This window comes from Triticum dicoccoides, chromosome 4A (genome assembly GCF_002162155.2).
Source record: "Triticum dicoccoides isolate Atlit2015 ecotype Zavitan chromosome 4A, WEW_v2.0, whole genome shotgun sequence".
Taxonomy (NCBI): domain Eukaryota; kingdom Viridiplantae; phylum Streptophyta; class Magnoliopsida; order Poales; family Poaceae; genus Triticum; species Triticum dicoccoides.
The window spans coordinates 483,621,371-483,647,382 of NC_041386.1; the positions used below are offsets into that span (position 1 = coordinate 483,621,371).

Sequence of the window (26,012 nt, forward strand, 5' to 3'; positions counted from 1 at the left end):
GCTGCCCACGTCTGACTCGCTCCCACACCTTACCTTTTTTTTGCGACTCAAAGGGCTTTATTGATTAAACCATAGGTTTGCAATCATGCTGAAGTACATCACCAAGGAAGGGAGGGATGTAGTTTAACCATAAACTTCTACATCTACTTTGGCTTGCCTATCACACAACAATGAGCAGCGGTGTTAGCATCTGTTCTAATAAAGCTCAACTGAAAATAGGTGGAATTGAACTCACCTCGTTGAACAAACAACCTATCCCTATGAACACCTCAGAAAGACTAAGTTGGCGAGTCGTGAGATTGATAAAGTCATGACAGACACATCGCTATCGTCGTCAATGCCGCTTCAGATTGAAAGAATATCCCATCTTTACAAGACACCAGATTTTCAAACCTAGAGTTTGATCCCTGGTGGGTCGAGGGTACCACTGCCTCCTAATCATCAACCACAAGTTGGTTGTCCAGCTGGTCATAAAAAAATTCATATCATATTTTTAAAGAGACCTTACCGGAACTTCAATCTCTTTGGTGCGTAGCTCATCACGTGGGACATAAACATACATAGAATCGTGACCAATGTGTAAGTTCATCTTGTTATTCCAATATAAGCTGGGATACATGTGCTTGGAGAGCTGATCTAAATATGTTATTGCTTTGTGTTCTTAATAATAACCTAAAACAAATAGAATGAACAAAAAGGAGAGAACACAGCATATATTCCTTTCCTACACAAAGCATGCATACACCTAGGACTTTATGGCTTCATCTTTGTAGTATTGATTGAGCCAATGCCCTATGATTCTCGTCTCCTTTTCCCGCACCTGCTTAAGCCAATCAGGGTCGTCCTTGCTGGAGAATCTCAAGTCTACGTGGTGTGAACCTGACCAACATTTCCAACAGCCTTAGCAGAAGATAAAACAATTTGAAGATAAAGGATAAAAGTAAAAAAAACAATTTCTACTATGTTCACTCCATGAGAAAATGAAGACTTAAATTAGTTTGTAGTAAGATGACAAACCTTTTGGCTCAACCAGTGCAACGATGCTTCTTGAGATGTCCTTCAGTACGCTGCGCAATATGTCCAACAAATATAAATGGTCAAGGCTTTAACATGGACCAACTATGATAAATTCAGTTACCGAAATTCATCTAAACATATCTATATTAAATAATTTAATTACCCGCCACTGCTCCATGGATCTCGGAGCCCATTGAAGAAGATGATGTTGCTAGCTGACCTCTTCAAAACATTTGCAATATCCTGAAACAAAAAAGTAGTTTTTTTAGGAAAAAAAACAAAGGTAGTAACTGAATCCGGCCCATGTATTTTCAGCCCAAAACCTGCCTTGATTGAGCCCAATTTGAAGAGAACCCAGCCCAAGACAAGCTGTTATTCTCACAACAACAAAAAAACAAATAGTACTTACGAATCCTCCGAACTCTGTGGCGATCCAGTATGGCCGCGGCGGCAGGCCCGTGGAGGCGCGGCAGCCGTCGAGGAGCCCGGTGAAGTTGAAGGGCTCCGGCGGGAGGACACTGCCGTTGCGGACGCCGTAGCTCATGAGGATCATCTCCGTGCACGCCTGAAAGTCCCAGCCGTCGAACATGCCGTAAGGGTCATGCTCGGTGGCGTCGCCAAGGCAGTGCGCGTTGCCCGTGTAGTTGTAGTAGACCCCCAGGGCGTCCTTGATCCTCGAGAAGGTGTCCTTGCCCGACTTCGGGTTGTCGATCGCGCGGCACATCTGAATGAGGAAGACCAAATAAATCAATCAATCAATCCAAAACGTACGGCATGAAAAGTTGGAGAGATATATAACTACGAACCTCTTTGACGGGATAGGCCGGGAGGGGGGTGAGGAAGCCGGACTCCGTCGGGTAGTCCGTCATGGCGGAGTAGACGATGGCGGTGTCGAGCAAGTCGGGTATCGCCTCCACTGTACTACCTCTGCAGGCATGCGTGTGTATATATGTACAGATAGATTCATCAATCGAACGATCGAAGGAACTAGCGATGGTCATCGTCTCTAGGTGAGCATGTTTGCAGCACGTACCGGCACATTTTGAACGTACTGTTGAGCTGCGCCCGGCCGGCGTCATTGGAGAGCGCCTTGTCCAGCTCCTTCCACGAGTTCATGAGTACGTCGTGGCAATTCTTGCTCTCGCTCTAACACAGGCATAATGATCATGTATATAATGTTACTAACGGAATACCAAATGAGCGCTCCTAGAGTCAGCATATGTAAACATATCGATCCTGAACTTATGAGTTGCAGGTGCCATAATCATGCAAAGGCACCTTGAAATCGTTGGAGATGATGTCGTAGAAGGCGTAGGGGTCGGCCATGCCGTAGAAGCTGAGGATTGGTGCCGACGAAGCGACGGCCCCAATAACCACGTGCGGGTACTTCATCCTCATCCACGCTGCCAGCACTGTTCATCCATACAGTTCAGTGCCACGAATGCACGTGCAATTTTGTAAAAAAAATCATGAGGCGATCTTTGACACTGCAACCACTTTATTTCGTCCTATGGATGCGATCGAATATTTTGGGGGTACAACAACTAAAGAAAAAAAAGATCTTTGCGAAAATAACGGTCAAGTAACAAGCTAAAATCCATTCCGTTCGAAAAAATAACAAACTAAGATATCCTTGAGGTTTTAGGGTCATGCATGCACATGCACATGCACAGTACTTGGTGAATGGAGGTGATCAATTAGTACTTACTGCCGCCGTAGGAGCCGCCAAAGACGACGACGGGGGCGGTCGGTGCGCTGAGGTTGGCCTTGAGGCTTTGCACGAGCGTGGCGAAGTCGGCGACAGCCTGCGTCGTCGTCAGGTACCCCGCCGTGCTCGTGTTCCTGAATGCTGCCTCCTCGCTCCCGAACGGTACCGATCGCCCGTAGTACCGATGCTGCATGCATTGCAGACACATCAAGAATCACGCATGCGGGACGCAGCATCCCAATCTTATACTCCCAAAAAGATCATCGACGTCGACGGATTTACCTCGATGAAGACGAGCATGGCGCGGAAGCGTGGCGCGAGCTCCCACATGAAGCCGGTGTTGTTGGTGAAGAGCTCGATGTTGCCCTCGTTACCGGCATACACGAACACCGGCGCCGTCTTGCCGCCCCAGTACGTGCCGTTCACCAGGTAGCGCTGCGGGAACGTGCGGTAGCTCGCCGGCGCCGCGTTGAAGTGGTCCAGCCGCTGTGTGTGGTACCGCGTTTCGTACTGCACCATCGCCGGCACCGTCGTGGCCGGCGCCGTCTCCGCTGTGATCACACGATGGGGACGCGACAGCGGCGACGAGTGCCGCCGCTTGGCGGTGGCGCCGACTGCGGATACATGGCACGAGAGGAGGAGGCAGAGAAGAAGGGATAGGAGGACGATGATGTTTCGCTCCATGATCGAAGTTCGGCAGGGATGGGATTTGTGGAACAGTTTTTCAGATGGAGCCGCATATATATCTCGATCTATGGATCGATTAACAATAGTATCACAATCATGCAAAGAGTAACTAATTTCCAACAAACTCAGCTATAACCCAGCCAGCTACCGTGAGACTAGGGCTTTTTTTTTAACATCAGTAATATGTATATAACGTGGACGTGACAACGCGGCTATAGTCGTATACAATGTTTCCTGACATTGTGTTTAGGAGTCACTAGCACAAATGCCCGTGCGTTGCAACGGGAGAAAACATTGATCATGAGAAACTGTGTCGTGGGACAATTTACGCTCATGAGAAAAAAGATGGATCATTTGAGAATTGCGCATGAGCTCATGACATGGGGCCGGTATTACTCCGAGTAAATTTATGTTTCTGAACCAAAAAAATTAGCAATATCAATAATCAATAATCTTAAGTAATAGTAGCAGCAAACAAACCAACCTAGAATAACAATTGCAGCAGCAAGCAATTCCAAACATCATTTTGGTCCATTTAGCAGACGATGAGAGCGTTGTGGGTGGAGAGGGATGAATGTTCTGAGGAATTCGATCGGTGCCTTCCACTTTGCAGCATATTCTTTGAGAGTTTAATAACTGCTACTTCTAAATGGTGCATCATTGTAACCTTTACAAAATTATTACATGTCACTAAGGTGATGGACGAAAGGTTTATACATGTGCACTTTGTGAACCTCCACTCATTTAATCAGATTGGTAAATTCACGTGTAGTCGATGTGCAGAGCTTATCCCAATCACTACAAATAACCACCATCTGTCCCAAAGCAGAGGAATATTCTAAATCTGAAGCTACCGGTAGTTAAGTTCTATTTTTTTGGTAGAAAGCTAAAATTCAAATTGTTGACCGTACTGGTTTACAGCCAACGAAACCTCGGATACATCTCTAAAGTTCATTAGGGCTGCCAGCCAACACACGAAAGCTCCTTTTTCTGAACATCACACATGTCATGTTCACTTGTTTAGAGGAAATGTAAGTTTTCTCCATCAAGTAAATCAACCTTCACAAAAGAATAAAGTTACCAGATGTCCTTACATGATCATTTTGCACAAACATACGCCACCTATACTGGAGAACAAAGTTGTCCGGCAACCCACAAAATGTTCAGATTACTGTATAAAGACTGTCAGTTTTTATTATGATGAAACCTTTAAAATTGTGTACCAAAGGTTCGGATCAAAGGAAATGTAGGATCCTCATTCATACAATGGAATTTTCCAAGAGGTGCCACATCTGGAGTCTGTGTGAACCATACACGATACTCTCTCTGGTAAAACCACCCTAAATATGGGTCATTTGACATATATCAGTTTTACTTTGGGTTTTCTAGATATGACTTACTAATTGCAGGACACCAGCATGCATGTTGTCTTAATTTTCTTTTGCAATCTCAGGAAGAAAGCTGCAGATGTTTAGTTTTTTTTCTAATGTGAGTTGTAATTTGGGTAACATAATCTTCAAAATGACTGTATAGATGACTCTTCCATGATCTACTTTTCTGAGTAAGATATTTACATATAAAGTATGCACTCCTTTGCTGTTTAAGTACTTCTCAGGAGCTGAATATACGTCCTATGAAAATTTCTTACCAGATTCTGGAAAAAAAATTATATCAGCAGAGGCCGCTCAGCTGTCATACTCAACGACCCAATGTACAGACTCTACTAAAATTGACAAGTGGTGCCTGCTTAGTGTGATATGAAAAATGGTTACAATTTGCAGAGAAAAATAAAAATCAGAGCCTTTCTGTGTGTGGCAATGGAGATGAGTTGAATGAATCTGCAACTGAATTCAACTGAAAAAATCATGGAAACCTGAACAAAAGGGAGGATCGTATACAGCTACATAATTTTAATCTGAGTGGAGTTGGTCATGCCGCATGCAGACCGTGGCGTTGTGCTGCTGTGTGCAAACCATGGAGTTTCGAGTTGCTGCCTCTATGCCCATAGCTCTACGGGTGCCTGCAGCAGCGCAGCCATCTCCTCATCGGTGATGGCGCCCAGCCGCACGAGCTCCATGTCAAACACCTCAGCCATCCACTCCTCGCGCACCACCGACTATACCAACGACGTACGGCAGGTCGAGCACGCCGCCGACATCGTCCTGCATGGATGCGTGTGTCGGGGACTTGCAGGTAAGGAGCTCCAGTAGGAGCACTCCCAGGGAGTAGACGTCCGCCTTCAGCATGGGCTGCCATGTGTCCAGCACCTCCGGGGCGTAGTAGCCGCCGGCGCCTGCGATGGCGAACGTGCGCGCAGATGGGGTGAGTTGGGGAGCGCGTGCATGCTCCCCCATCTCCGCCGATCTCGGCCGCGCCTGTTGTTGCTGCTGCTGCTGCTGGCGGCGGCAGCGGTTGCTGCTATATAATGGGATTGTCTTCGAGCCCGGTGATGGATCGCGATGAAGACGGGGAGGAAGGCCGGCGAGGTCGGGATGGCGTGGATCCGGCTGCAGGAGGTCGATTCCGGCCTGATCCGGGCGAGGCGGCGTTAGTCGTTGGCCATGGCTGCTCCTGTAGAAGAAGTAAGAGGCAGTCCTTGTGTGAGAGAGAGAAACAGAGGGGAATGAAACGGAGAAGAGGGAGAGCAGGGAGAGGGGTGCGAGGCGTGGAGGTCCGGCGGCGCGGCAGCCGGTGGTCAGGCCGAGCGCGAAGGCGGCGGGGCGGCAAGGGGCTCCCGGATCGACGGGGGAAAACAACAACGCAGCCGGGATATATACAGATAGATTAGTTCCACTTTGGATATGGTAAATAAATATAGATGTGTTACAGAAAAAAAACTGAAAGCGTAAATTCATGAAAAGAAAGCGTATTGTGACGATGAACTCACGGAGTCAATCCGTGCTTTATTATTAGGGATTGATATCTGGGAACGTTCTTGCGGACGAAATCCGGAAATCCAACGCCTCATCAGCTATCCGAAAGAGTTCGCTGTAACTGCTCATGCTCTCCTGACAAACGCCTTTTTTTATTCAAAAAGTAAATAAGGATATGGCTAGGTTTCACTTGATTGAGATTTAATCAAGTCTTAATTAAGTGATGTAGTATATAAGAAAGAAAAAGAAAAATCAGAAGAAAAAAATTGTATAAATCTCCATGGAACATCTAGGGAATATAACATCGACAGAGGCATAACAAAGTCTCAGTCGACTGAAACTTAGCAAAACTGAATAAATAAATCCGGCTATAAGCCGGGAATCAAAACTTGTGCCCTGCTAGAGGGGTAGCCACCTGCACTCCCCTATTGGGCTAGAGAGGTGTTTGTGAACAATTTTCGCTAGAACACCTTTTATTTATTTAAGTTACTTTGTTGTGAATTTGTTTTTTTTGTTTCAGAAAACTCTAAAATTCTCGATTTTTCCATTTTTGAAAGAAAAGATCCCTACTTTTTAGAGCCCCCACCCCAACTTGCCATGTGTATTTTTATTATACATAGAATGGCAATTTCCTTTTTTATTGTCATTTTTTATCTTCCAAGACATATCATTTTTATTTTCCTACACGGCAGTTTTTATTATTAAGAGCATGTAATTTTACTAATTAATAACATGTCACTTTTATTAATAAGAGGATGACAGTTTTATTGTTAAGAGCATCACATATTAATAACCAATAGCATGACATTTTTAGTAATAAGAGGATGGCAGTTTTTTATTAATAGTATGACATTTTAATAATTAATAAAATGACATTTTTATTAAAAAAGAGGATGGTAGTTTTATTATTAAGAGCATGAAATTTTAACAATTAGTAACATGTCTTTTTCTCTAAAATAATTAACAGGGTAGTTTTTATAATTTTTGGGACTATGTCACATGGCAAATTTAAACATTAATTTAATTTTCAAAAGTCATGTTTGTTTTTACATGAAAATTTTATTATTAATAACATGGAATTTTTATTAATGATAGGGATGGAAATTTATTGTTGAGAGAATGACATATTTTATTTTTAAAGGCATGTCAGTTTTATATTATTGAGAGGATGACATTTTATTTTTAATGGCATGGCAATTTTTATTGGGGCTTATACAGATAAATTTTGTTTTATCTAGAGTATTGCAGTTTTATAAAGTAGCATGATAATTTTTATATTTTTAGATCATGGCATTTTATAAATTTATGTGTACTTTTTGTTCATGGCATTTTCTATCTAGAGGGTGACAATTTTAATTTTCTATATATTTTTGTTTTTTAGTTGAGCACATTAATTTTCCATGTAGAAAGGTCGATGCTCGAGATGTAATTTGTTTTCTGCTGCCCGTGAAGGTGTTTTTTTTCTAGGCATATGAGATCGCACAGGAAACCAGCCAGTACTGCCTTAAAAAAAGCTAGAGCAAACATACGAGGGGAGCACTTTTGAGATAATTGCATCTATAGTCCTTATAGTCGTTGGCGACGTCCAACTTGGTCCTCAAAGTTGCAAAACGCTCCAATATGGTCTCGGTACATGAAAATACGTGATCAATACGGTCCCTGAGATTGAAACACCAGTCCTGGCTCTAGACGTTGTTTTATCTAGAGTATTGCAGTTTTATAAAGTAGCATGATAATTTTTATATTTTTAGATCATGGCATTTTATAAATTTATGTGTATTTTTTCGTTCATGGCATTTTCTATCTAGAGGGTGACAGTTTTACTTTTCTATATATTTTTATTTTTTTAGTTGAGCACCTTAATTTGCCATGTAGAAAGGTCGATGCTCGAGATGTAATTTGTTTTCTGCGGCCCGTGAAGGCGTTTTTTTCCTGGGCCATATGAGATCGCACTGGAAACCAGCTAGTACTTGTCCTAGAAAAAGCTACTTTTGAGATAATTGCATCTATAGTTTTTATAGTCATTAACGACATCCAACTTGGTCCTCGAGGTTGCAAAATGCTTCAATATGGTCCCGGTACATGAAAATACGTGATTAACACGGTTCCTGAGGTTGAAACGCCAGTCCTGGCTCTATACATTGCATACGTATCTCGTATTTTCTATAGGTGACAGGTGTCAGCTTAGGCCAGTACTTGAAACCAGCCAGTAGTTGCCTTAGAAAAAGCTACTTTTGAGATAATTGCATCTATAGTTTTTTTTGTCCTCAGCGACGTCTAACTTGGTCCTCGAGGTTGCAAAGTGCTTCAATATGGTCCCGATACATGAAAATACGTGATCAATACGGTCCCTGAGGTTGAAACGCCGGTCCTAACTCTATATATTGCATACGTATCTCGTATTTTCTATAGGTGACAGGTGTCAGCTTAGGGCACATCTTGAAACCAGCCAGTAGTTGCCTTAGAAAAAGCTACTTTTGAGATAATTGCATCTATAGTTTTTATAGTCGCCGGCGACGTCTAATTTGGTCGTCGAGGTTGCAAAGTGCTTCAATATGGTCCCGATACATGAAAATACGTAATCAATACGGTTCCTGAGGTTGAAACTCCGGTCCTGGCTCTATACGTTGCATATGTATCTCGTATTTTCTATAGGTGACAGGTGTCAGCTTAGGCCACATTTGTATGGGGCCCATATGTCAGTGGGCCAAAGAGAAATAAAAGAAAAAAAATATGTCAGTGGGCCAAGAAATAAAAGGGCACCGAGCAGAAGGAATTCGAACCCGCAAGCTCTATCACAGCGCTACGCGAGCTAGCCACTAGTCCAAGTGGGTGATTCTCATTTAAATGGGGAAGCACTATTTATTATATGTATGCCCATGTCTTTTAAAAAAACTAGTGAATTTATAAAATTTTCATGGGTGTTTTAAAAAAAAAGTTCATTGATTTGAAAATTGTTCACGATTCAAAAATAAAAATTCGTGTCTAATAAACTGTTTCTATTTTTTTTAAATGTTCCCTAATTCAAAACAATATTCATGAATTCAAAAAATGTCTGTCACAAACAAAACTATTTCTGAATTTCAAAAGTTGTTCCCGAATTTCAAGAAATGTTCGCGTATGCAAAAAAACTTGTTGACGAGTTCCAAAAAACATGTACGCAAATTAAAAAAAATTGTGAACTCAAAAAATATTCACTTATAAAAGAGTTCATGAATGTTCGTAACTTAAAAAATTTGGTGAATTGTTTTTCAATTCGATGAAAAAAGTTATATCGAAAAATATTCACCCCAATTTGTAATAGTGTTTACCAATTTGAAAAAAAATCATTAATAAAAAATATTTGCAATCTCAAAAATTCTGTATATAGTGGGTGCAGGGGAGGGCGCTCGCCAAATAGGAGACCGCCAAAAAAATGAACACGGACAAAAAACTAGAACACACAGAAGACAGCTGGGCCGTAGCTTTAAAGCAGAGAAAAAACAGGCCTGGACAGCCCATAAAAAGACTGTATACCTAAATAGATTTCTGATTCTAAAAAAACCTAAATAGATTTCTATTCACTTTACTGTTTATCCATCTCTATCAGATCTCACTTTGCGAATAACCGTGAAGGAATTGACAACCCCTTTGTCGCGTTGGTTGCAAGTTGGTGTTTGTTTGTGCAGGTATTCGGTGGCTTGTTGCATAGTCTCCTACTGGATTGATACCTTGGTTCTCAAAACTGAGGAAAATACTTACGCTACTTTGCTGCATCACCCTTTCCTCTTCAAGGAAAAAATTAACGCAAGCTCAAGAGGTAGCACGGGGCGTGATAAGAGCATCTACAGCCGGGCGCCCTAAATCCATCTAAAACGCTCGGGCGGGTGGACCGATCAGAAAATCGACCCACTCGGGCGCCTTAAACCGGCAAAAAACGCCCGGGCTATTCGACGCCCCTCATATCCAGCCCAAATGTAGGGCGGATATGGGGTGGACCGGACACGCCCGAGCCCATCTGCCACATCGGAGCTGACAGGCCCGACCCACCACCGACCCTAGCTCACTCACTTTCCTCTCTCGCTCCGTCCTCTCCTCTCGCTTATCTGATTCCTATCCAATCCGGCACAATGTCGAGCTCCAGCTGCTACTTCGGTTCTGAACTCTACGTCGACGAGGAGCTGGTCGTCCGCATTGCCTTGGAGCGGTCCAAGGTGGACAACCGGGGTAGCTCCGGTTCTGTAGCGTCACCGCAGCTCCCGCGCCTGCGCAGCACAGATGCCAGAGTTGGCCCCTCCCAGCCCGCGCGCTATCCCCTTCCCCAGCCGGCCGCTACTTGATGCGGCTTGAACTACGTCCGTATTTCCCCAAAGAGGAAGGGATGATGCAGCACAACTACGGTAGCTATCTCCCTCAGTGATGAGACCAAGGTTATCGAACCAGTAGGAGAACCACGCAACACTACGTGAATGGCACCTGCACACAAAGAATAAATACATGCAACCCGACGTAAAAGAGGGGTTGTCAATCCCTCCCGAGTAAAATATAGGTAAAATTTGTAGTAGATTGGATAAAAAGATCTCGCAGGAATGCGAGATAAAATAAATAACAATAAATTGCAGCAAGGTATTTTTGAGTCTTTGGATTAATAGATCTGAAAATAAAAGCAAATAAAAATAGATCTCGAAGGCAAATATGATAAAGAAGAGACCCGGGGGCCGTAGATTTCACTAGTGGCTTCTCTTGAGAAAAATAGCATACGGTGGGTGAACAAATTACTGTTGGGCAATTGATAGAACTTCAAATAATTATGAAGATATCCAGGCAATGATCATTATATAGGCATCACGTCCAAGATTAGTAGACCGACTCTTGTCTGCATCTACTACTATTACTCCACACATCGACCGCTATCCAGCATGCATCTAGTATATTAAGTTCATGGAGTAACGGAGTAATGCAATAAGAATGATGACATGATGTAGACAAGATCTACTCATATAGGAATAGACTCCATCTTGTTATCCTTAATAGCAATGATACATACGTGTCATTTCCCCTTCTGTCACTGGGATTTAGCACCGTAAGATCGAACCCATCACAAAGCACCTCTTACCATGGCAAGAAAAATCGATCTAGTCGGCCTAACTAAACCAAAGATTCAAAGAAGAAATAGGAGGCTATAAGTAATTATGCATATAAGAGATCAAAAGACTCAAATAACTTTCATGGATAAAAACATAGATCTGATCATAAACTTAAAGTTCATCGAATCACAACAAACACACCACAAAAAGAGTTACATCAAATACATCTCCAAGAGACCATTGCATTGAGAATCAAAACTGAGAGAGAAAGCCATCTAGCTACTAACTACGGACCTGTAGGTCTACAATGAACTACTCACGCATCATCAGAGAGGCACCAATGAGGATGATGAACCCCTTCATGTGGTAGCTGGAATTGTGGTTCGTCGACTCCCCTAGGGTTTCTGGAATATTGGGGTATTTATAGAGCAAACAAGCGGTGCTGGAGGCCACCGAAGTGGGCACAACCCACCAGGGCGCGCCTGGGCCCCAAGGCACGCCCAGGTGGGTTGTGCCCCCCTCGGGTCTCCCCTCTGGTACTTCTTCGGCCCACCCTGTGTCTTCTGGCCCAGAAAGATTCTCCAAAAAGTTTCATTGCGTTTGGACTCCGTTTGGTATTGATTTTTTGCGAAGTAAAAAACAAGCAAAAAAACAAGTGGCACTTGGCACTATGTCTGTAGGTTAGTCCCAAAAAATGATATAAAGTTGCTATAAAGTGATTGTAAAACATCCAAGAATGATAATATAACAACATGGTTGATACGTCTCCAACGTATCTATAATTTTTTATTGTTCCATGCTATTATATTATCTGTTCTGGATGTTTTATATGCATTAATATGCTATTTTATATTATTTTTGGGACTAACCTATTAACCTGGAGTCAGTGCCAGTTTCTATTTTTCCTTGTTTTGAGTTTTCTAGAAAAGGAATACCAAACGGAGTCAAAAATTGAATGAAACCTTCGCGATGATTTTTCTTGGACCAGAAGACAACTAGGAAACTTGGAGGTGAAGTTGGAGGAGCCACGAGGCGGCCACAAGGGTGGAGGGGCGCCCAGGGGGGTGATGCGTCTTCAACGTATCTATAATTTTTGATTGTTCCATGTTGTTATATAATCATTCTGGGATGTTTTATAACCATTTTATATCATTTTTAGTACTAACCTATTAACATAGTGCCAAGTGCCAGTTGTTGTTTTTGCTTTTTTACATCGCAGGAAATCAATATCAAACGGAGTCCAAACGCAGTGAAACTTTTTGTGTATTTTTATGGACCAGAAGACACCCAATGGGTCAGAGAAGCACCTGGGGGTGCCCCGAGGGAGGCACAACCCACCAGGGCACGCCTGGGCCCCTAGGCGTGCCCAGGTGGGTTGTGCCCACCTCGGTGGCCTCCCGCACCGCCTCTTTGCTCTATAAATACCCCAATATTCCAGAAACCCTAGGGGAGTCGACGAAAATCAATTCCATCTGCCGCAAGTTCCAGAAACACCAGATCCAATCTAGACACCATCACGGAGGGGTTCATCATCCTCATTGGTGCCTCTCCGATGATGCGTGAGTAGTCTTTTGTAGACCTTCGGGTCCATAGTTAGTAGCTAGATGGCTTCCTCTCTCTCGTTTGATTCCCAATACAATGGTCCCTTGGAGATCCATATGATGTAACTCTTTCTTGCGGTGTGTTTGTTGGGATCTGATGAACTTTGAGTTTATGATCAGATCTATGTTTTTATCCATGAAAGTTATTTGAGTCTTTTGATCTCAGATATGCATGATTGCTTATAGCCTCGTATTTCTTCTTTGATATTTGAGTTTTGTTTGGCCAACTTGATCTGTTTATCTTGCAATGGGAAGAGGTGCTTTGTGATGGGTTCGATCTTACGGTGCTTGATCCTAGTGACAGAAGGGGAACCGACATGTATGTATCATTGCTATTAAGGATAACAAGATGGGGTCTATTGCTACATAAATAGTTCTTGTCTACATCATGTCATTGTTCTTATTGCATTACTCCGTTTTTTCCATGAACTTAATACACTAGATGCATGCTAGATAGTGGTCGATATGTGGAGTAATAGTAGTAGATGCAGGCAAAAGTCGGTCTACTAATATTGGACGTGATGCCTATATAATGATCATTCTCTGGATATCGCCATGATTATTTTAAGTTCTATCAATTGCCCAACATTAATTTGTTTACCCACCATTTGCTATTTTTCTTGAGAGAAGCCACTAGTAAAAGCTACGGCCCCGGGTCTCTTCTTTATTATATTTGCCTTCGTGATCTATTTTTATTTGCTTTCATTTTCAGATCTATTAATCCAAAAACCCAAAAATATCTCGCTGAATATTATTTGCTTTTATTTGCATTTATCAATCTACTACAATTTTTGTCCCGTCTACTTGCCAATTTCTGACGCCGTTACCCGAAAGGGATTGACAACCCATTTAATACGTCGGGTTGCGAGTATTTGTTATTTATGTGCAGGAGTTGTTTATGTGGTGTTGTGTGGTTCTCCTACTGGTTTGATAACCTTGTTCTCATCACTGAGGGAAATACCTACCATAGCTGTGCTGCATCATCCCTTCCTCTTTGAGGAAATACCGATGTAGTTCAAGCCACTATCAAAAGGAATTTCTGGCGCCGTTGCCGGGGAGACATCACCAACTTCTACCAGGTTCCTAATCACAAATCTCATCTCCTTCCAACTTACATTATTTGCCATTTGCCTCTCGTTTTCATCTCCCCCACTTCACAATTTTTTCCATTTTATTCACCCTCTTTTTTGTTCGCCTTTTTCTCGTCAGATCTCTTGTTTGCTATCTCTGCTTGTGTTGCCATGTGCCTTCTATTTTCTTGCACCTTTGCTTGCTAATAATCTATTGTTATGGATCTTCATCCACTTGCTAATCTTTTCAAAAGATCCAATTATGATGAACCAATTGCTAGTGAATTGAGTTCACTAGATTATCTTTATGAAGTTTTGCTTGAGATCTATGAATCTGAAAATTGTGATGAAGTGTTAAATGAAGGAATTTATAAAGTGATTCATGATAGATCCTTGAATGAAAAGCATGATTGCAATGATTTTATTATAAATTCTATTAATGTCAATTGTGTTAGTGATATGCAAAACCCCAAGCTTGGGGATGCTTGTTTTGCTATGTCCACTACTTATTGTAGTGATCATGATTGGGGTGATAATGATTTTTATGATCTTGAAGATTTATTTAAACTTCATGATGAATATGATTGCGATAATATTAAAAGTGGGTTTGGAAGAGTGTCAACTTTAGCTAAAAATAATACCACATATTTGGAGAGTGCTCAATCTTATGAAATTTTTGTTAAAAGTGGGCTTGGAGAGGTCATGACTTTATTTAATGATAATCCCACTATTTTGGAAGAGTGACAACTTTGCATGCATGTGGATCATGAAGAGAATATTTGTGATAGTTATATTGTTGAATTCGATTATGATCCTACATATAATTATTATGAGAGAGGAAAATATGGTTGTAGAAAATTTCATGTTACTAAATTACCTATCGTTATGTTGAGATCGTCAATGTTTTATTCCTCTTCTTTGCATATGTTAGATGTTTCTTGTCATGATAATTTGCTTGCTTATAAAATGCCTATGCATAGGAAGTATGTTAGACTTAAATTTCTTTTTCACATGCTACATGATGCTCTCTTTGTGTTTCAATTACTAGATTTCATGTGAGCATCATTAAAATTATTATGCCTAGCTAGGGGCATAAAACTATAGCGCTTGTTGAGAGGCAACCCAATTGATATTTTTTTCACATTTTTCTTTCTGTTCTTGAGTGTTTGCACAATTATGCTACTGTTATGATTGTGTTTTTTGTGTTTTAGTTAGTGTTTGTGCCAAGCAAAGCCTCTAGGATCATGTTGGGTGATAGTTGATTTGATTTTGCTGAACAACAGAAACTTTTGCGCCCAGGAAAATTATTTTCATTTTTAACAGATGCGTGATAAAATACCGATTCTTTTTGCAGAAGATTAGTATACAAATTGCTCACGTTGTCCTAGTTTTTCAGAATTTTTGGAGTTACAGAAGTATTAGAAATCTTCATATTGCTACAGACTATTCTGTTTTGACTGATTCTGTTTTCTTTGCGTTGTGTGCTTGTTTTGATGACTCTATGGTTTTCTTTGAAGAGTTTTTGACATAGAAAAGTTGGAATACAATAGATATAATGCAAAAATAAAATATGAATGGGTTTGCAACAGTACTTATAGTAGTGATTTGCTTTCTTATACTAACGGATCTCACGAAGGTTTTGTTAAGTTTTGTGTGATTGAAGTTTTCAAGGTTTGGGTGACTTTACGATGGATGAAGGAATAAGGATTAACAAAAGGCTAAGTTTGGGGATGCCCATGGCACCCAAAGATAATATTCCAGAAGTATCAAGCAACTTAGCTTGGGGATGCCCCCGAGTGGCATCCCCTCTTTCTTCTAACAATCATCGGTATTTTACTTGAAACTATATTTTTATTCGTCACATATTATGAGTTTTGCTTGGAGCGTCTTGTATGATATGAGACTTTGCTTGTTTTGCTTTGTGTTCTTAGTCATGAATCTTTGATGGACACACCTATTTGAGAGAGTCAAAATTATGCCATGACTTGTTTGAATTGCTCTCTATGCTTCACTAAAATCTTTATGAGCTATGGAATTGTTCTAGTGCTTCATTTATATCTTTTTGAGCACGCTGTGCTTTAGTATTTTTGAAGAAATGCCCTCATGCTTCACTTAGATTTATTTGAGAGTTAGTATTTTTTAAAATTCTCTCTTGCTTCACTTAAATTATTTTGAGACAAGAAAATTTTTATGCTCATGTTCTTCACTTAGATTTGTTTGAGCTATCAAAAGCAACATATGAAACTAGTCCCAAAGTGATAGATATACAAGGAGGATATAATAAAAACTTTCATGAATATCATTGGACAAAATAAACTTGATTCCTTGTAACAGTTTTGAGATATGTTGATATAATATGCGAGTCATGTTGATGGGTAATTATGCTTTAGTAAGAATATTGGTGTTAAGGTTTGTGATTCCCTATGCAAGCATGAAAGTCAATAGTTACGCAATGAAATTACATCCTTCTTGTGGTGCATTATTCGGTGTTAGTTATTCTTAATGCTGGCTTATGAGATTTTTCATTTCCTGGTTGGTCGCTTCTCAATCTTTTGCTAGCCTTCATTTTGCACTAAGTATGATCACTACTTGTGCATCCAAAATTCTTTAAACCAGTTTTGCCATATGAGTCCACTATACCTACCTATATGCAGCATTATTTTGCCATTCTAAGCAAATTTGTATGTGGCATCTCTTTTTTTCAAAATAAACTTCTCTTTTGTGTGCTCGTACCGCTCATGAAACGGTGGGTGGATGATATATTTCCATGCTAGATGTGTTATTCTCACGATGAGTGTTTATTAACTTGTCATTCCACGAGAGTACGACAAAGTTATTAGGGATGCCTAGTCCCGAAATGAAAAATGAATTTACTTTATGTTGTCAAATAATAAATTCCTTGAGAAGTGTTGGTATGGAAGGCACCCGTGGATACGGTTAGCCATGGAAAGTGAAAGTATGGTGGAAAAAGGAATAAACTTTATTTTCTATTTGGGAATCGCCTGTGATATATCTAGCATGGAAAGTATTGGGAAATACTTGATCGTTCTCGTTGACAGGAAAAGCATGCCTCCCAAAATGTTTTATCTCTATCTTTTCGCTTTGAGCTCTGGCACCTCTACAAATCCCTACTTCCCTATGCGAAGGGCCTTTCTTTTACTTTATGCAATTTTTATTTTTACTTGAGTCTCCATCTTCTCTTATAAAGCACCAACTAAGGGGCACTATGATCGTACTTGAGCATTGGGTGTAGCTAATATGCAAGTGTGTTTCATGAATGGATCAATGATTGAGCATAATGGGCTAGGGATAACTTGCTTTAGCGTTGATATTTGGAAAGACATGGTTGCTAGTTGATATGCTTGAGTATTAAAGTCTACATGTCAAAACTAGACTATTGCTTCAAACCATATAAAAGTCCAAATGTCCATGCTATAAAACAAAGATTATGTGATGAACATGTTGTTGGGGAACGTAGTAATTTCAAAAAAAGTTCCTACGCACACGCAACATCATGGTGATGCATAGCAACGAGAGGGCAGAGTGTCGTCCACGTACCCTCGTAGACCGTAAGCAGAAGTGTTATGAGAACGCGGTTGATGTAGTCGAACATCTTCACGATCCGACCGATCCAGGTACCGAATGCACGACACCTCCTAGTTCAGCAAACATTTAGCTCGATGACGTCCCACAAACTCCGATCCAGCAGAGCTTCATGGGAGAGTTCCGTCAGCACGACGACGTGATGACGGTGATGATGTTGCTACCGACGCAGGGCTTCGCCTAAGCACCGCTACGATATGATCGAGGGGGATTATGGTGGAGGGGGGCACCGCACATGGCTAAGGGATCAATGATCAACTTGTGTGTTCTAGGGTGCCCCCATGCCCCCGTATATAAAGGATCAAAGGGGGAGGCCGACCGGCCCTCCAAGGGCGCGCCAGGAGGAGGAGTCCTCCTCCTAGTAGGAGTAGGACTCCCCTTTCCTACTCCTACTAGGAGGAGGAAAGGAAGGGGGAAGGGGAGAAGGAAGGAGAGGGAGGAAAGGAGGAAAGGGGGGTCGCCCCCCTAGTCCAATTCGGTTTGGGCTAGGGGGGCCGCGCGCCCTACCTCCTCTCTTCCACCACTTGGCCCATGAGGCCCAATACCTCTTCACCGTATTCCCGTAACTCCCCGGTACTCCGAAAAATACCCGAATCACTCAGAACCTTTCCGATGTCCGAATATAGTCGCCCAATATATCGATCTTTATGTCCCGACCATTTCGAGACTCCTCGTCATGTCCCCGATCTCATCCGGGACTCCGAACTACATTCAGTACATCAAATCACATAAACTCATAATACCGATCGTCACCGAACGTTAAGCGTGCGGACCCTACGGGTTTGAGAACTATGTAGACATGACCGAGACACGTCTCCGGTCAATAACCAATAGCGGAACTTGGATGTTCATATTGGGTCCTACATATTCTATGAAGATCTTTATCGGGCAAACCGCATAACAACATACGTTATTCCCTTTGTCATCGGTATGTTACTTGCCCGAGATTCGATCGTCGGTATCTCAATACCTAGTTCAATCTCGTTACAGGCAAGTATCTTTACTCATTTCGTAATGCATCATCCTGCAACTAACTCATTAGTCACAATGCTTGCAAGGCTTATAGTGATGTGCATTACCGAGAGGGCCCAGAGATACCTCTCCGACAATCAGAGTGACAAATCCTAATCTCGATCTATGCCAACTCAACAAGCACCATCAGATACACCTGTAGACCACATTTATAATCACCCAGTTATGTTGTGATGTTTGGTAGCACACAAAGTGTTCCTTCGGTACTCGGGAGTTGCATAATCTCATAGTCATAGGAACATGTATAAGTCATGAAGAAAGCAATAGCAACAAACTAAACAATCATTGTGCTAAGCTAACAGAATGGGTCAAGTCAATCACATCATTCTCTAATGATGTGATCCCGTTAATCAAATGACAACTCATGTCTATGGCTAGGAAACTTAACCATCTTTGATTCAACGAGCTAGTCAAGTAGATGCATACTAGTGACACTCTGTTTGTCTATGTATTCACACATGTACTATGTTTCCGGTTAATACAATTCTAGCATGAATAATAAACATTTATCATGATATAAGGAAATATATAATAACTTTATTATTGCCTCTAGGGCATATTTCCTTCAGTCTCCCACTTGCACTAGAGTCAATAATCTAGTTCACATCTTTATGTGATTAGTTCACATCTCCATGTGACTAATACCCAAAGGGTTTACTAGAGTCAATAATCTAGTTCAGATCGCTATGTGATTAACACCCAAAGAGTGATCATGTTTTGCTCGTGAGAGAAGTTTAGCCTACGGGTCTGCAACATTCAGATCCGTATGTATTTCACAAATTTCTATGTCTACAATGCTCTTCATGGAGCTACTCTAGCTAATTGCTCCCACTTTCAATATGTATCCAGATCGAGACTTAGAGTCATCTAGATCGATGTAAAAAGCTTGCATCGATGTAACTCTTTACGACGAACTCTTTTATCACCTCCATGTCCGAGAAATAATTTCCTTAGTCCTCTAAGGATAATTTTGACCGATGTCCAGTGATCTACTCCTAGATCACTATTGTACTCCCTTGCTAGAATCATGCTAAGGTATACAATAGGACTGGTAAACAGCATAGCATACTTTATAGAACCTATGACTGAGGCATAGGGAATGACTTTTCATTCTCTTTCTATTTTCTGCTGTGGTCAGGTTTTTGAGTCTTTACTCAACTTCACACCTTGCAACACAGGCAAGAACTCCTTCTTTGACTATTCCATTTTGAACTACTTCAAAATCTTGTCAAGGTATGTACTCATTGAAAAAACTTATTAAGTGTCTTGATCTATCTCTATAGATCTTGATGCTCAATGTGTAAGCAGCTTCATCGAGGTCTTTCTTTGAAAAATCTTTTCAAACATTCCTTTATGCTTTCCAGAAAATTCTACATTATTTCCGATCAACAATATGTCATTCACATATACTTATCAGAAATGTTGTAGTGCTCCCGCTCACTTTCTTGTAAATACAGGCTTCACCGCAAGTCTGTATAAAACCATATGCTTTGATCACTTTAACAAAGCATATGTCCCAACTCCGAGATGCTTGCACCGGTCCATAGATGGATCGCTGGAGCTTGCTCACTTTGTTAGCACCTTTTAGGATCGACAAAACCTTTTGGTTGCATCATATACAACTCTTCTTTAAGAAATCCATGAAGGAATACAATTTTGACATCCATTTGCCAGATTTCATAAAATGCGGCAACTGCTAACATGATTCGGATAGACTTTTAAGCATCGACACGAGTGAGAAAATCTCATCGTAGTCAACACCTTGAACTTGTCGAAAACATTTTGCGACAATTCGAGCTTTGTAGATAGTAACACTACTATCAGCGTCCGTCTTCCTCTTGAAGATCCATTTATTCTTAATGACTCATCGATCATCGGGCAAGTCACTCAAAGTCCATACTTTGTTCTCATACATGGATCCCATCTTAGATCTCATGGCCTCAAGCCATTTCGCGGAATCTGGGTTCATCATCACTTTCTCATAGTTCGTATGTTCGTCATGGTCAAGTAACATGACATCCAGAACAGGATTACTGTACCACTCTGGTGCGGATCTCACTCTGGTTGACCTACGAGGTTCGGTAGTAACTTGATCTGAAGTTTCATGATCATCATCATTATCTTCCTCACTAATTGGTGTAGGAGTCATAGGAACAGATTTCTGTGATGAACTGCTTTCCAATAAGGGAGCAGGTACAATTACCTCATCAAGTTCTACTTTCCTCCCACTCAATTCTTTCGAGAGAAACTCCTTCTCTAGAAAGGATCCATTCTTAGCAACGAATGTCTTGGCTTCGAATCTGTGATAGAAGGTGTACCCAACTGTCTCCTTTGGGTATCCTATGAAGACACATTTCTCCGATTTGGGTTTGAGCTTATCAGGATGAAACTTTTTCACATAAGCATCGCAACCCCAAACTTTAAGAAATGACAACTTTGGTTTCTTGCCAAACCACAATTTATATGGCGTCGTCTCAACGGATTTAGATGGTGCCCTATTTAACGTGAATGCAGCTGTCTCTAATGCATAACCCCAAAACGATAGTGGTAAATCGGTAAGAGACATCAAAGATTGCACCATATCTAATATAGTATGGTTACGATGTTTGGACACACCATTACGCTGTGGTGTTCTAGGTGGCGTGAGTTGCGAAACTATTCTGCATTGTTTCAAATGAAGACCAAACTCGTAACTTAAATATTCTCCTCCACGATCAGATCGTAGAAACTTTATTTTCTTGTTATGATGATTTTCCACTTCACTCTGAAATTATTTGAACTTTTCAAATGTTTCAGATTTATGTTTCATCAAGAAGATATACTCATATCTTACTCAAATCATCTGTGAAGGTCAGAAAATAACGGTACCTGCCGCGAGCCTCAACACTCATCGGACTGCATACATCAGTATGTATTATTTCCAACAAGTCTGTTTCTCGCTCCATTGTTCCAGAGAACGGAGTCTTAGTCATCTTGCCCACGAGGCATGGTTCGCAAGCATCAACTGATTCATAATCAAGTGATTCCAAAAGCCCATCAGCATGGATTTTCTTCATGCGCTTTACACAAATGTGACCTAAACGGCAGTGCCACAAATAAGTTGCACTATCATTATTAACTTTGCATCTTTTGGCTTCAATATTATGAATATGTGTATCACTACGATCGAGATTCAATAAACCATTCACCTTGGGTGTATGACCATTGAAGGTTTTATTCATGTAAACAGAACAACAATTATTCTCCGACTTTAAATGAATAACCGTACTATAATAAACATGATCAAATCATATTCATGCTTAACGTAAACACCAAATAACATTTATTTAGGTTCAACACTAATCCCGAAAGTATAGGGAGTGTGCGATGATGATCATATCAATCTTGTAACCACTTCCAACACACATCGTCACTTCACCCTTAACTAGTTTCTGTTCATTCTGCAACTCCCGTTTCGAGTTACTAATCTCAGCAACTGAACTAGTATCAAATACTGAGGGGTTGCTATAAACACTAGTAAAGTATACATCCATAACATGTATATAAAATATACCTTTGTTCACTTTGCCATCCTTCTTATACGCCAAATACTTGGGGCAGTTCTGCTTCCAGTGACCAGTCCCTTTGTAGTAGAAGCACTTAGTCTCAGGCTTAGGTCTAGACTTGGGCTTCTTCACTTGAGCAGCAACTTGCTTGCCGTTCTTCTTGAAGTTCCCCTTCTTCCCTTTGCCCTTTTCTTGAAACTAGTGGTCTTGTCAACCATCAACACTTGATGCTTTTCTCGATTTCTAACTTCGTCGATTTCAGCATCACGAAGAGCTTGGGAATCGTTTCTGTTATCCCTTGCATATTATAGTTCATCACTAAGTTCTAGTAACTTGGTGATAGTGACTAGAGAACTTTGTCAATTACTATCTTATCTGGAAGATTAACTCCCACTTGATTCAAGAAATTGCAGTACCCAGACAATCTGAGCACATGCTCACTGGTTGAGCTATTCTCCTCCATCTTTGTAGGCAAAGAACTGTCAGAGGTCTCCTACCTCTCGACACAGGCATGAGTATGAAATACCAATTTCAACTCTTAGAACATCTTATATGTTCCGTGACATTTCAAAACATTTTTGAAGTCCCGGTTCTAAGCCGTAAAGCATGGCGCACTAAACTATCAAGTAGTCATCATACTGAGCTTTGCCAAACGTTCATAATGTCTGCATCTTCTCCTGCAATAGGTCTGTCACCTAGCGGTGCATCAAGGACATAATTCTTCTATGCAGCAATGAGGATAATCCTTAGAACACGCACCTAGTCCGCATCATTGCTAATATCATCTTTCAACATAATTTTTCTCTAGGAACATATCAAAAAATAAACGGGGAGCTACATCGCGAGCTATTGATCTACAACATAGTTATGCAAATACTACCAGGACTAAGTTCACGATAAATTAAAGTTCAATTAATCATATTACTTAAGAACTCCCACTTAGATAGTCATCCCTCTAGTCATCTAAATGATCATGTGATCCAAATCAACTAAACCATGTCCGATCATCACGTGAGATGGAGTAGTTTTCAATGGTGAACATCACTATGTTGATCATAGCTACTATATGATTCATGCTCGACCTTTCGGTCTCCAGTGTTCTGAGGCCATATCTGCATATGCTAGGCTCGTCAAGTTTAACCCGAGTATTTCTGCGTGTGCAAAACTGGCTTGCACCCGTTGTATATGAACATAGAGCTTATCACACCCGATCATCACGTGGTGTCTCGGCACGACGAACTTTGGCAATGGTGCATACTCAGGGAGAACACTTGTACCTTGAAATTTAGTGAGAGATCATCTTATAATGCTACCGTCAATCAAAACAGAATAAGAAGCATAAAAGATAAACATCACATGCAATCAATATATGTGACATGATATGGCCATGATCATCTTGCGCCTTTGATCTCCATCTCCAAAGTACTGTCATGATCTCCATCGCCACTGGCATGACACCATGATCTCCATCATCTTGATCTCTATCAACGTGTCGTCATATGGTTGTCTCGCCAACTATTGTTTTTGCAACTATTGCTATCGCATAGCGATAAAGTAAAGCAATTGTATGACGCTTGCATCTTATGCAATAAAGAGACAACCATAAGGCTTCAGCCAGTTGCCGATAACTTTAACAAAACATGATCATCTCATCACAGCTTGACCATATCACATCACAACATGCCCTGCAAAAACAAGTTAGATGTCCTCTACTTTGTTGTTGCAAGTTTTATGTGGCTGCTATGGGCTGAGCAAGAACCATTCTTACCTACGCCTCAAAACCACAACGATATTTCGTCAAGTTAGTGTTGTTTTAACCTTCAACAAGGACCGGGCATAGTCACACTTGGTTCAACTAAAGTTGGAGAAACTGACACCCGCCAGCCACCTGTGTGCGAAGCACGTCGGTAGAACCAGTCTCACGTAATCGTACGCGTAATGTCGGTCCGGGCCGCTTCATCCAACAATACCGCCGAACCAAAGTATGACATGCTGGTAAGCAGTATGACTTGTATCGCCCATAATTCACTTGTGTTCTACTCGTGCATTTAACATCTACGCATAAACCTCGCTCAGATGCCACTGTTGGGGAACATAGTAATTTCAAAAGAAATCCTACGCACACGCAAGATCATGGTGATGCATAGCAACGAGAAGGCAGAGTGTCGTCCACATACCCTCGTAGACCATAAGTGGAAGCGTTATGAGAACGCGGTTGATGTAGTCGAACGTCTTCACGATCCGACCGATCCAAGTACCGAACGCACGGCACCTCCGAGTTCAGCACACGTTCAGCTCGATGACGTCCCACGAATTCCGATCCAGCAGAGCTTCACGGGAGAGTTCTGTCAGCATGATGGCATGATGAGGTGATGATGTTGCTACTAATGCAGGGCTTCGCCCAAGCACCGCTACGATATGATCGAGGTGGATTATGGTGGAGGTGGGCACCGCACACGGCTAAGGGATCAATGATCAACTTGTGTGTTCTAGGGTGCCCCCTTCCCCCGTATATAAAGGAGCAAGGGGGGAGGCCGGCCGACCCTCCTAGGGCGCGCCAGGAGGAGGAGTCCTCCTCCTAGTAGGGTAGGACTCCCCTTTCCTACTCCTACCAGGAGGAGGAAAGGAAGGGGGAAGGGGAGAAGGCATGAGAGGGAGGAAAGGAGGAAAGGGGGGCCGACCCCCTAGTCCAATTCGATTTGGGCTAGGGTGGCCGCGCGCCCTGCCTCCTCTCTTCCACCACTTGGCCCATGAGGCCCAATACTTCTTCCCCGTATTCCCGTAACTCCCCGGTACTCTGAAAAATACCCGAATCACTCGGAACCTTTCTGATGTCCGAATATAGTCGTCCAATATATCGATCTTTACGTCTCGACCATTTCGAGACTCGTCGTCATGTCCCCGATCTCATCCGGGACTCCGAACTACCTTCGGTACATCAAATCACATAAACTTATAATATCGATCGTCACCGAACGTTAAGTGTGCGGACCCTACGGGTTCGAGAACTATGTAGACATGACCGAGACACGTCTCCGGTCAATAACCAATAGCGGAACCTGGATGTTCATATTGGCTCCTACATATTCTATGAAGATCTTTATCGGTCAAACCGCATAACAACATACGTTGTTCCCTTTGTCATCGGTATGTTACTTGCCCGAGATTCGATCGTTGGTATCTCAATGCCTAGTTCAATCTCGTTACCGGAAAGTCTCTTTACTCGTTCCGTAATGCATTGATGACCCACAAGTATAGGGGATCTATCGTAGTCCTTTCGATAAGTAAGAGTGTCGAACCCAACGAGGAGCAGAAGGAAATGATAATCGGTTTCCAGCAAGGTATTCTATGCAAGTACTGAAATAAGTGGTAACAGATAGTTTTGTGATAGGATAATTTGTAACGAGCAATAAGTAACAAAAGTAAATAAAGTGCAGCAAGGTGGCCCAATCCTTTTGTAGCAAAGGACAAGCCTGGACAAACTCTTATATGATGTAAAGCGCTCCCGAGGACACATGGGAATATCATCAAGCTAGTTTTCATCACGTTCATATGATTCACATTCGGTACTTTGATAATTTGGTATGTGGGTGGACCGGTGCTTGGGTGCTGCCCTTACTTGGACAAGCATCCCAATTATGATTAACCTCTATTGCAAGAATCCGCAAATACAACAAAAGTATTAAGGTAAACCTAAGCATAACATGAAACATATGGATCCAAATCAGCCCCTTATGAAGCAACGCATAAACTAGGGTTTAAACTTCTGTCACTCTAGCAACCCATCATCTACTTATTACTTCCCAATGC

The 26,012-nt window shown here is 41.7% G+C and overlaps 1 protein-coding gene across 1 annotated transcript; it reads right to left on the reverse strand.

Moving 5' to 3' along the window:
* Positions 1 to 561: 561 nt before the first annotated feature.
* On the reverse strand, positions 562 to 3,448 carry LOC119288993 (lysosomal Pro-X carboxypeptidase-like). Its single transcript, XM_037568445.1, has 9 exons — positions 3,008 to 3,448; positions 2,726 to 2,912; positions 2,296 to 2,429; positions 2,051 to 2,163; positions 1,824 to 1,944; positions 1,427 to 1,741; positions 1,181 to 1,260; positions 1,018 to 1,067; positions 562 to 879 (listed from the first exon to the last, which is right to left on the reverse strand). Exons 1-9 carry the CDS (start codon positions 3,407 to 3,409, stop codon positions 746 to 748), a joined length of 1,536 nt encoding a protein of 511 aa, XP_037424342.1. The 5' UTR covers positions 3,410 to 3,448; the 3' UTR covers positions 562 to 745.
* Positions 3,449 to 26,012: the final 22,564 nt, after the last annotated feature.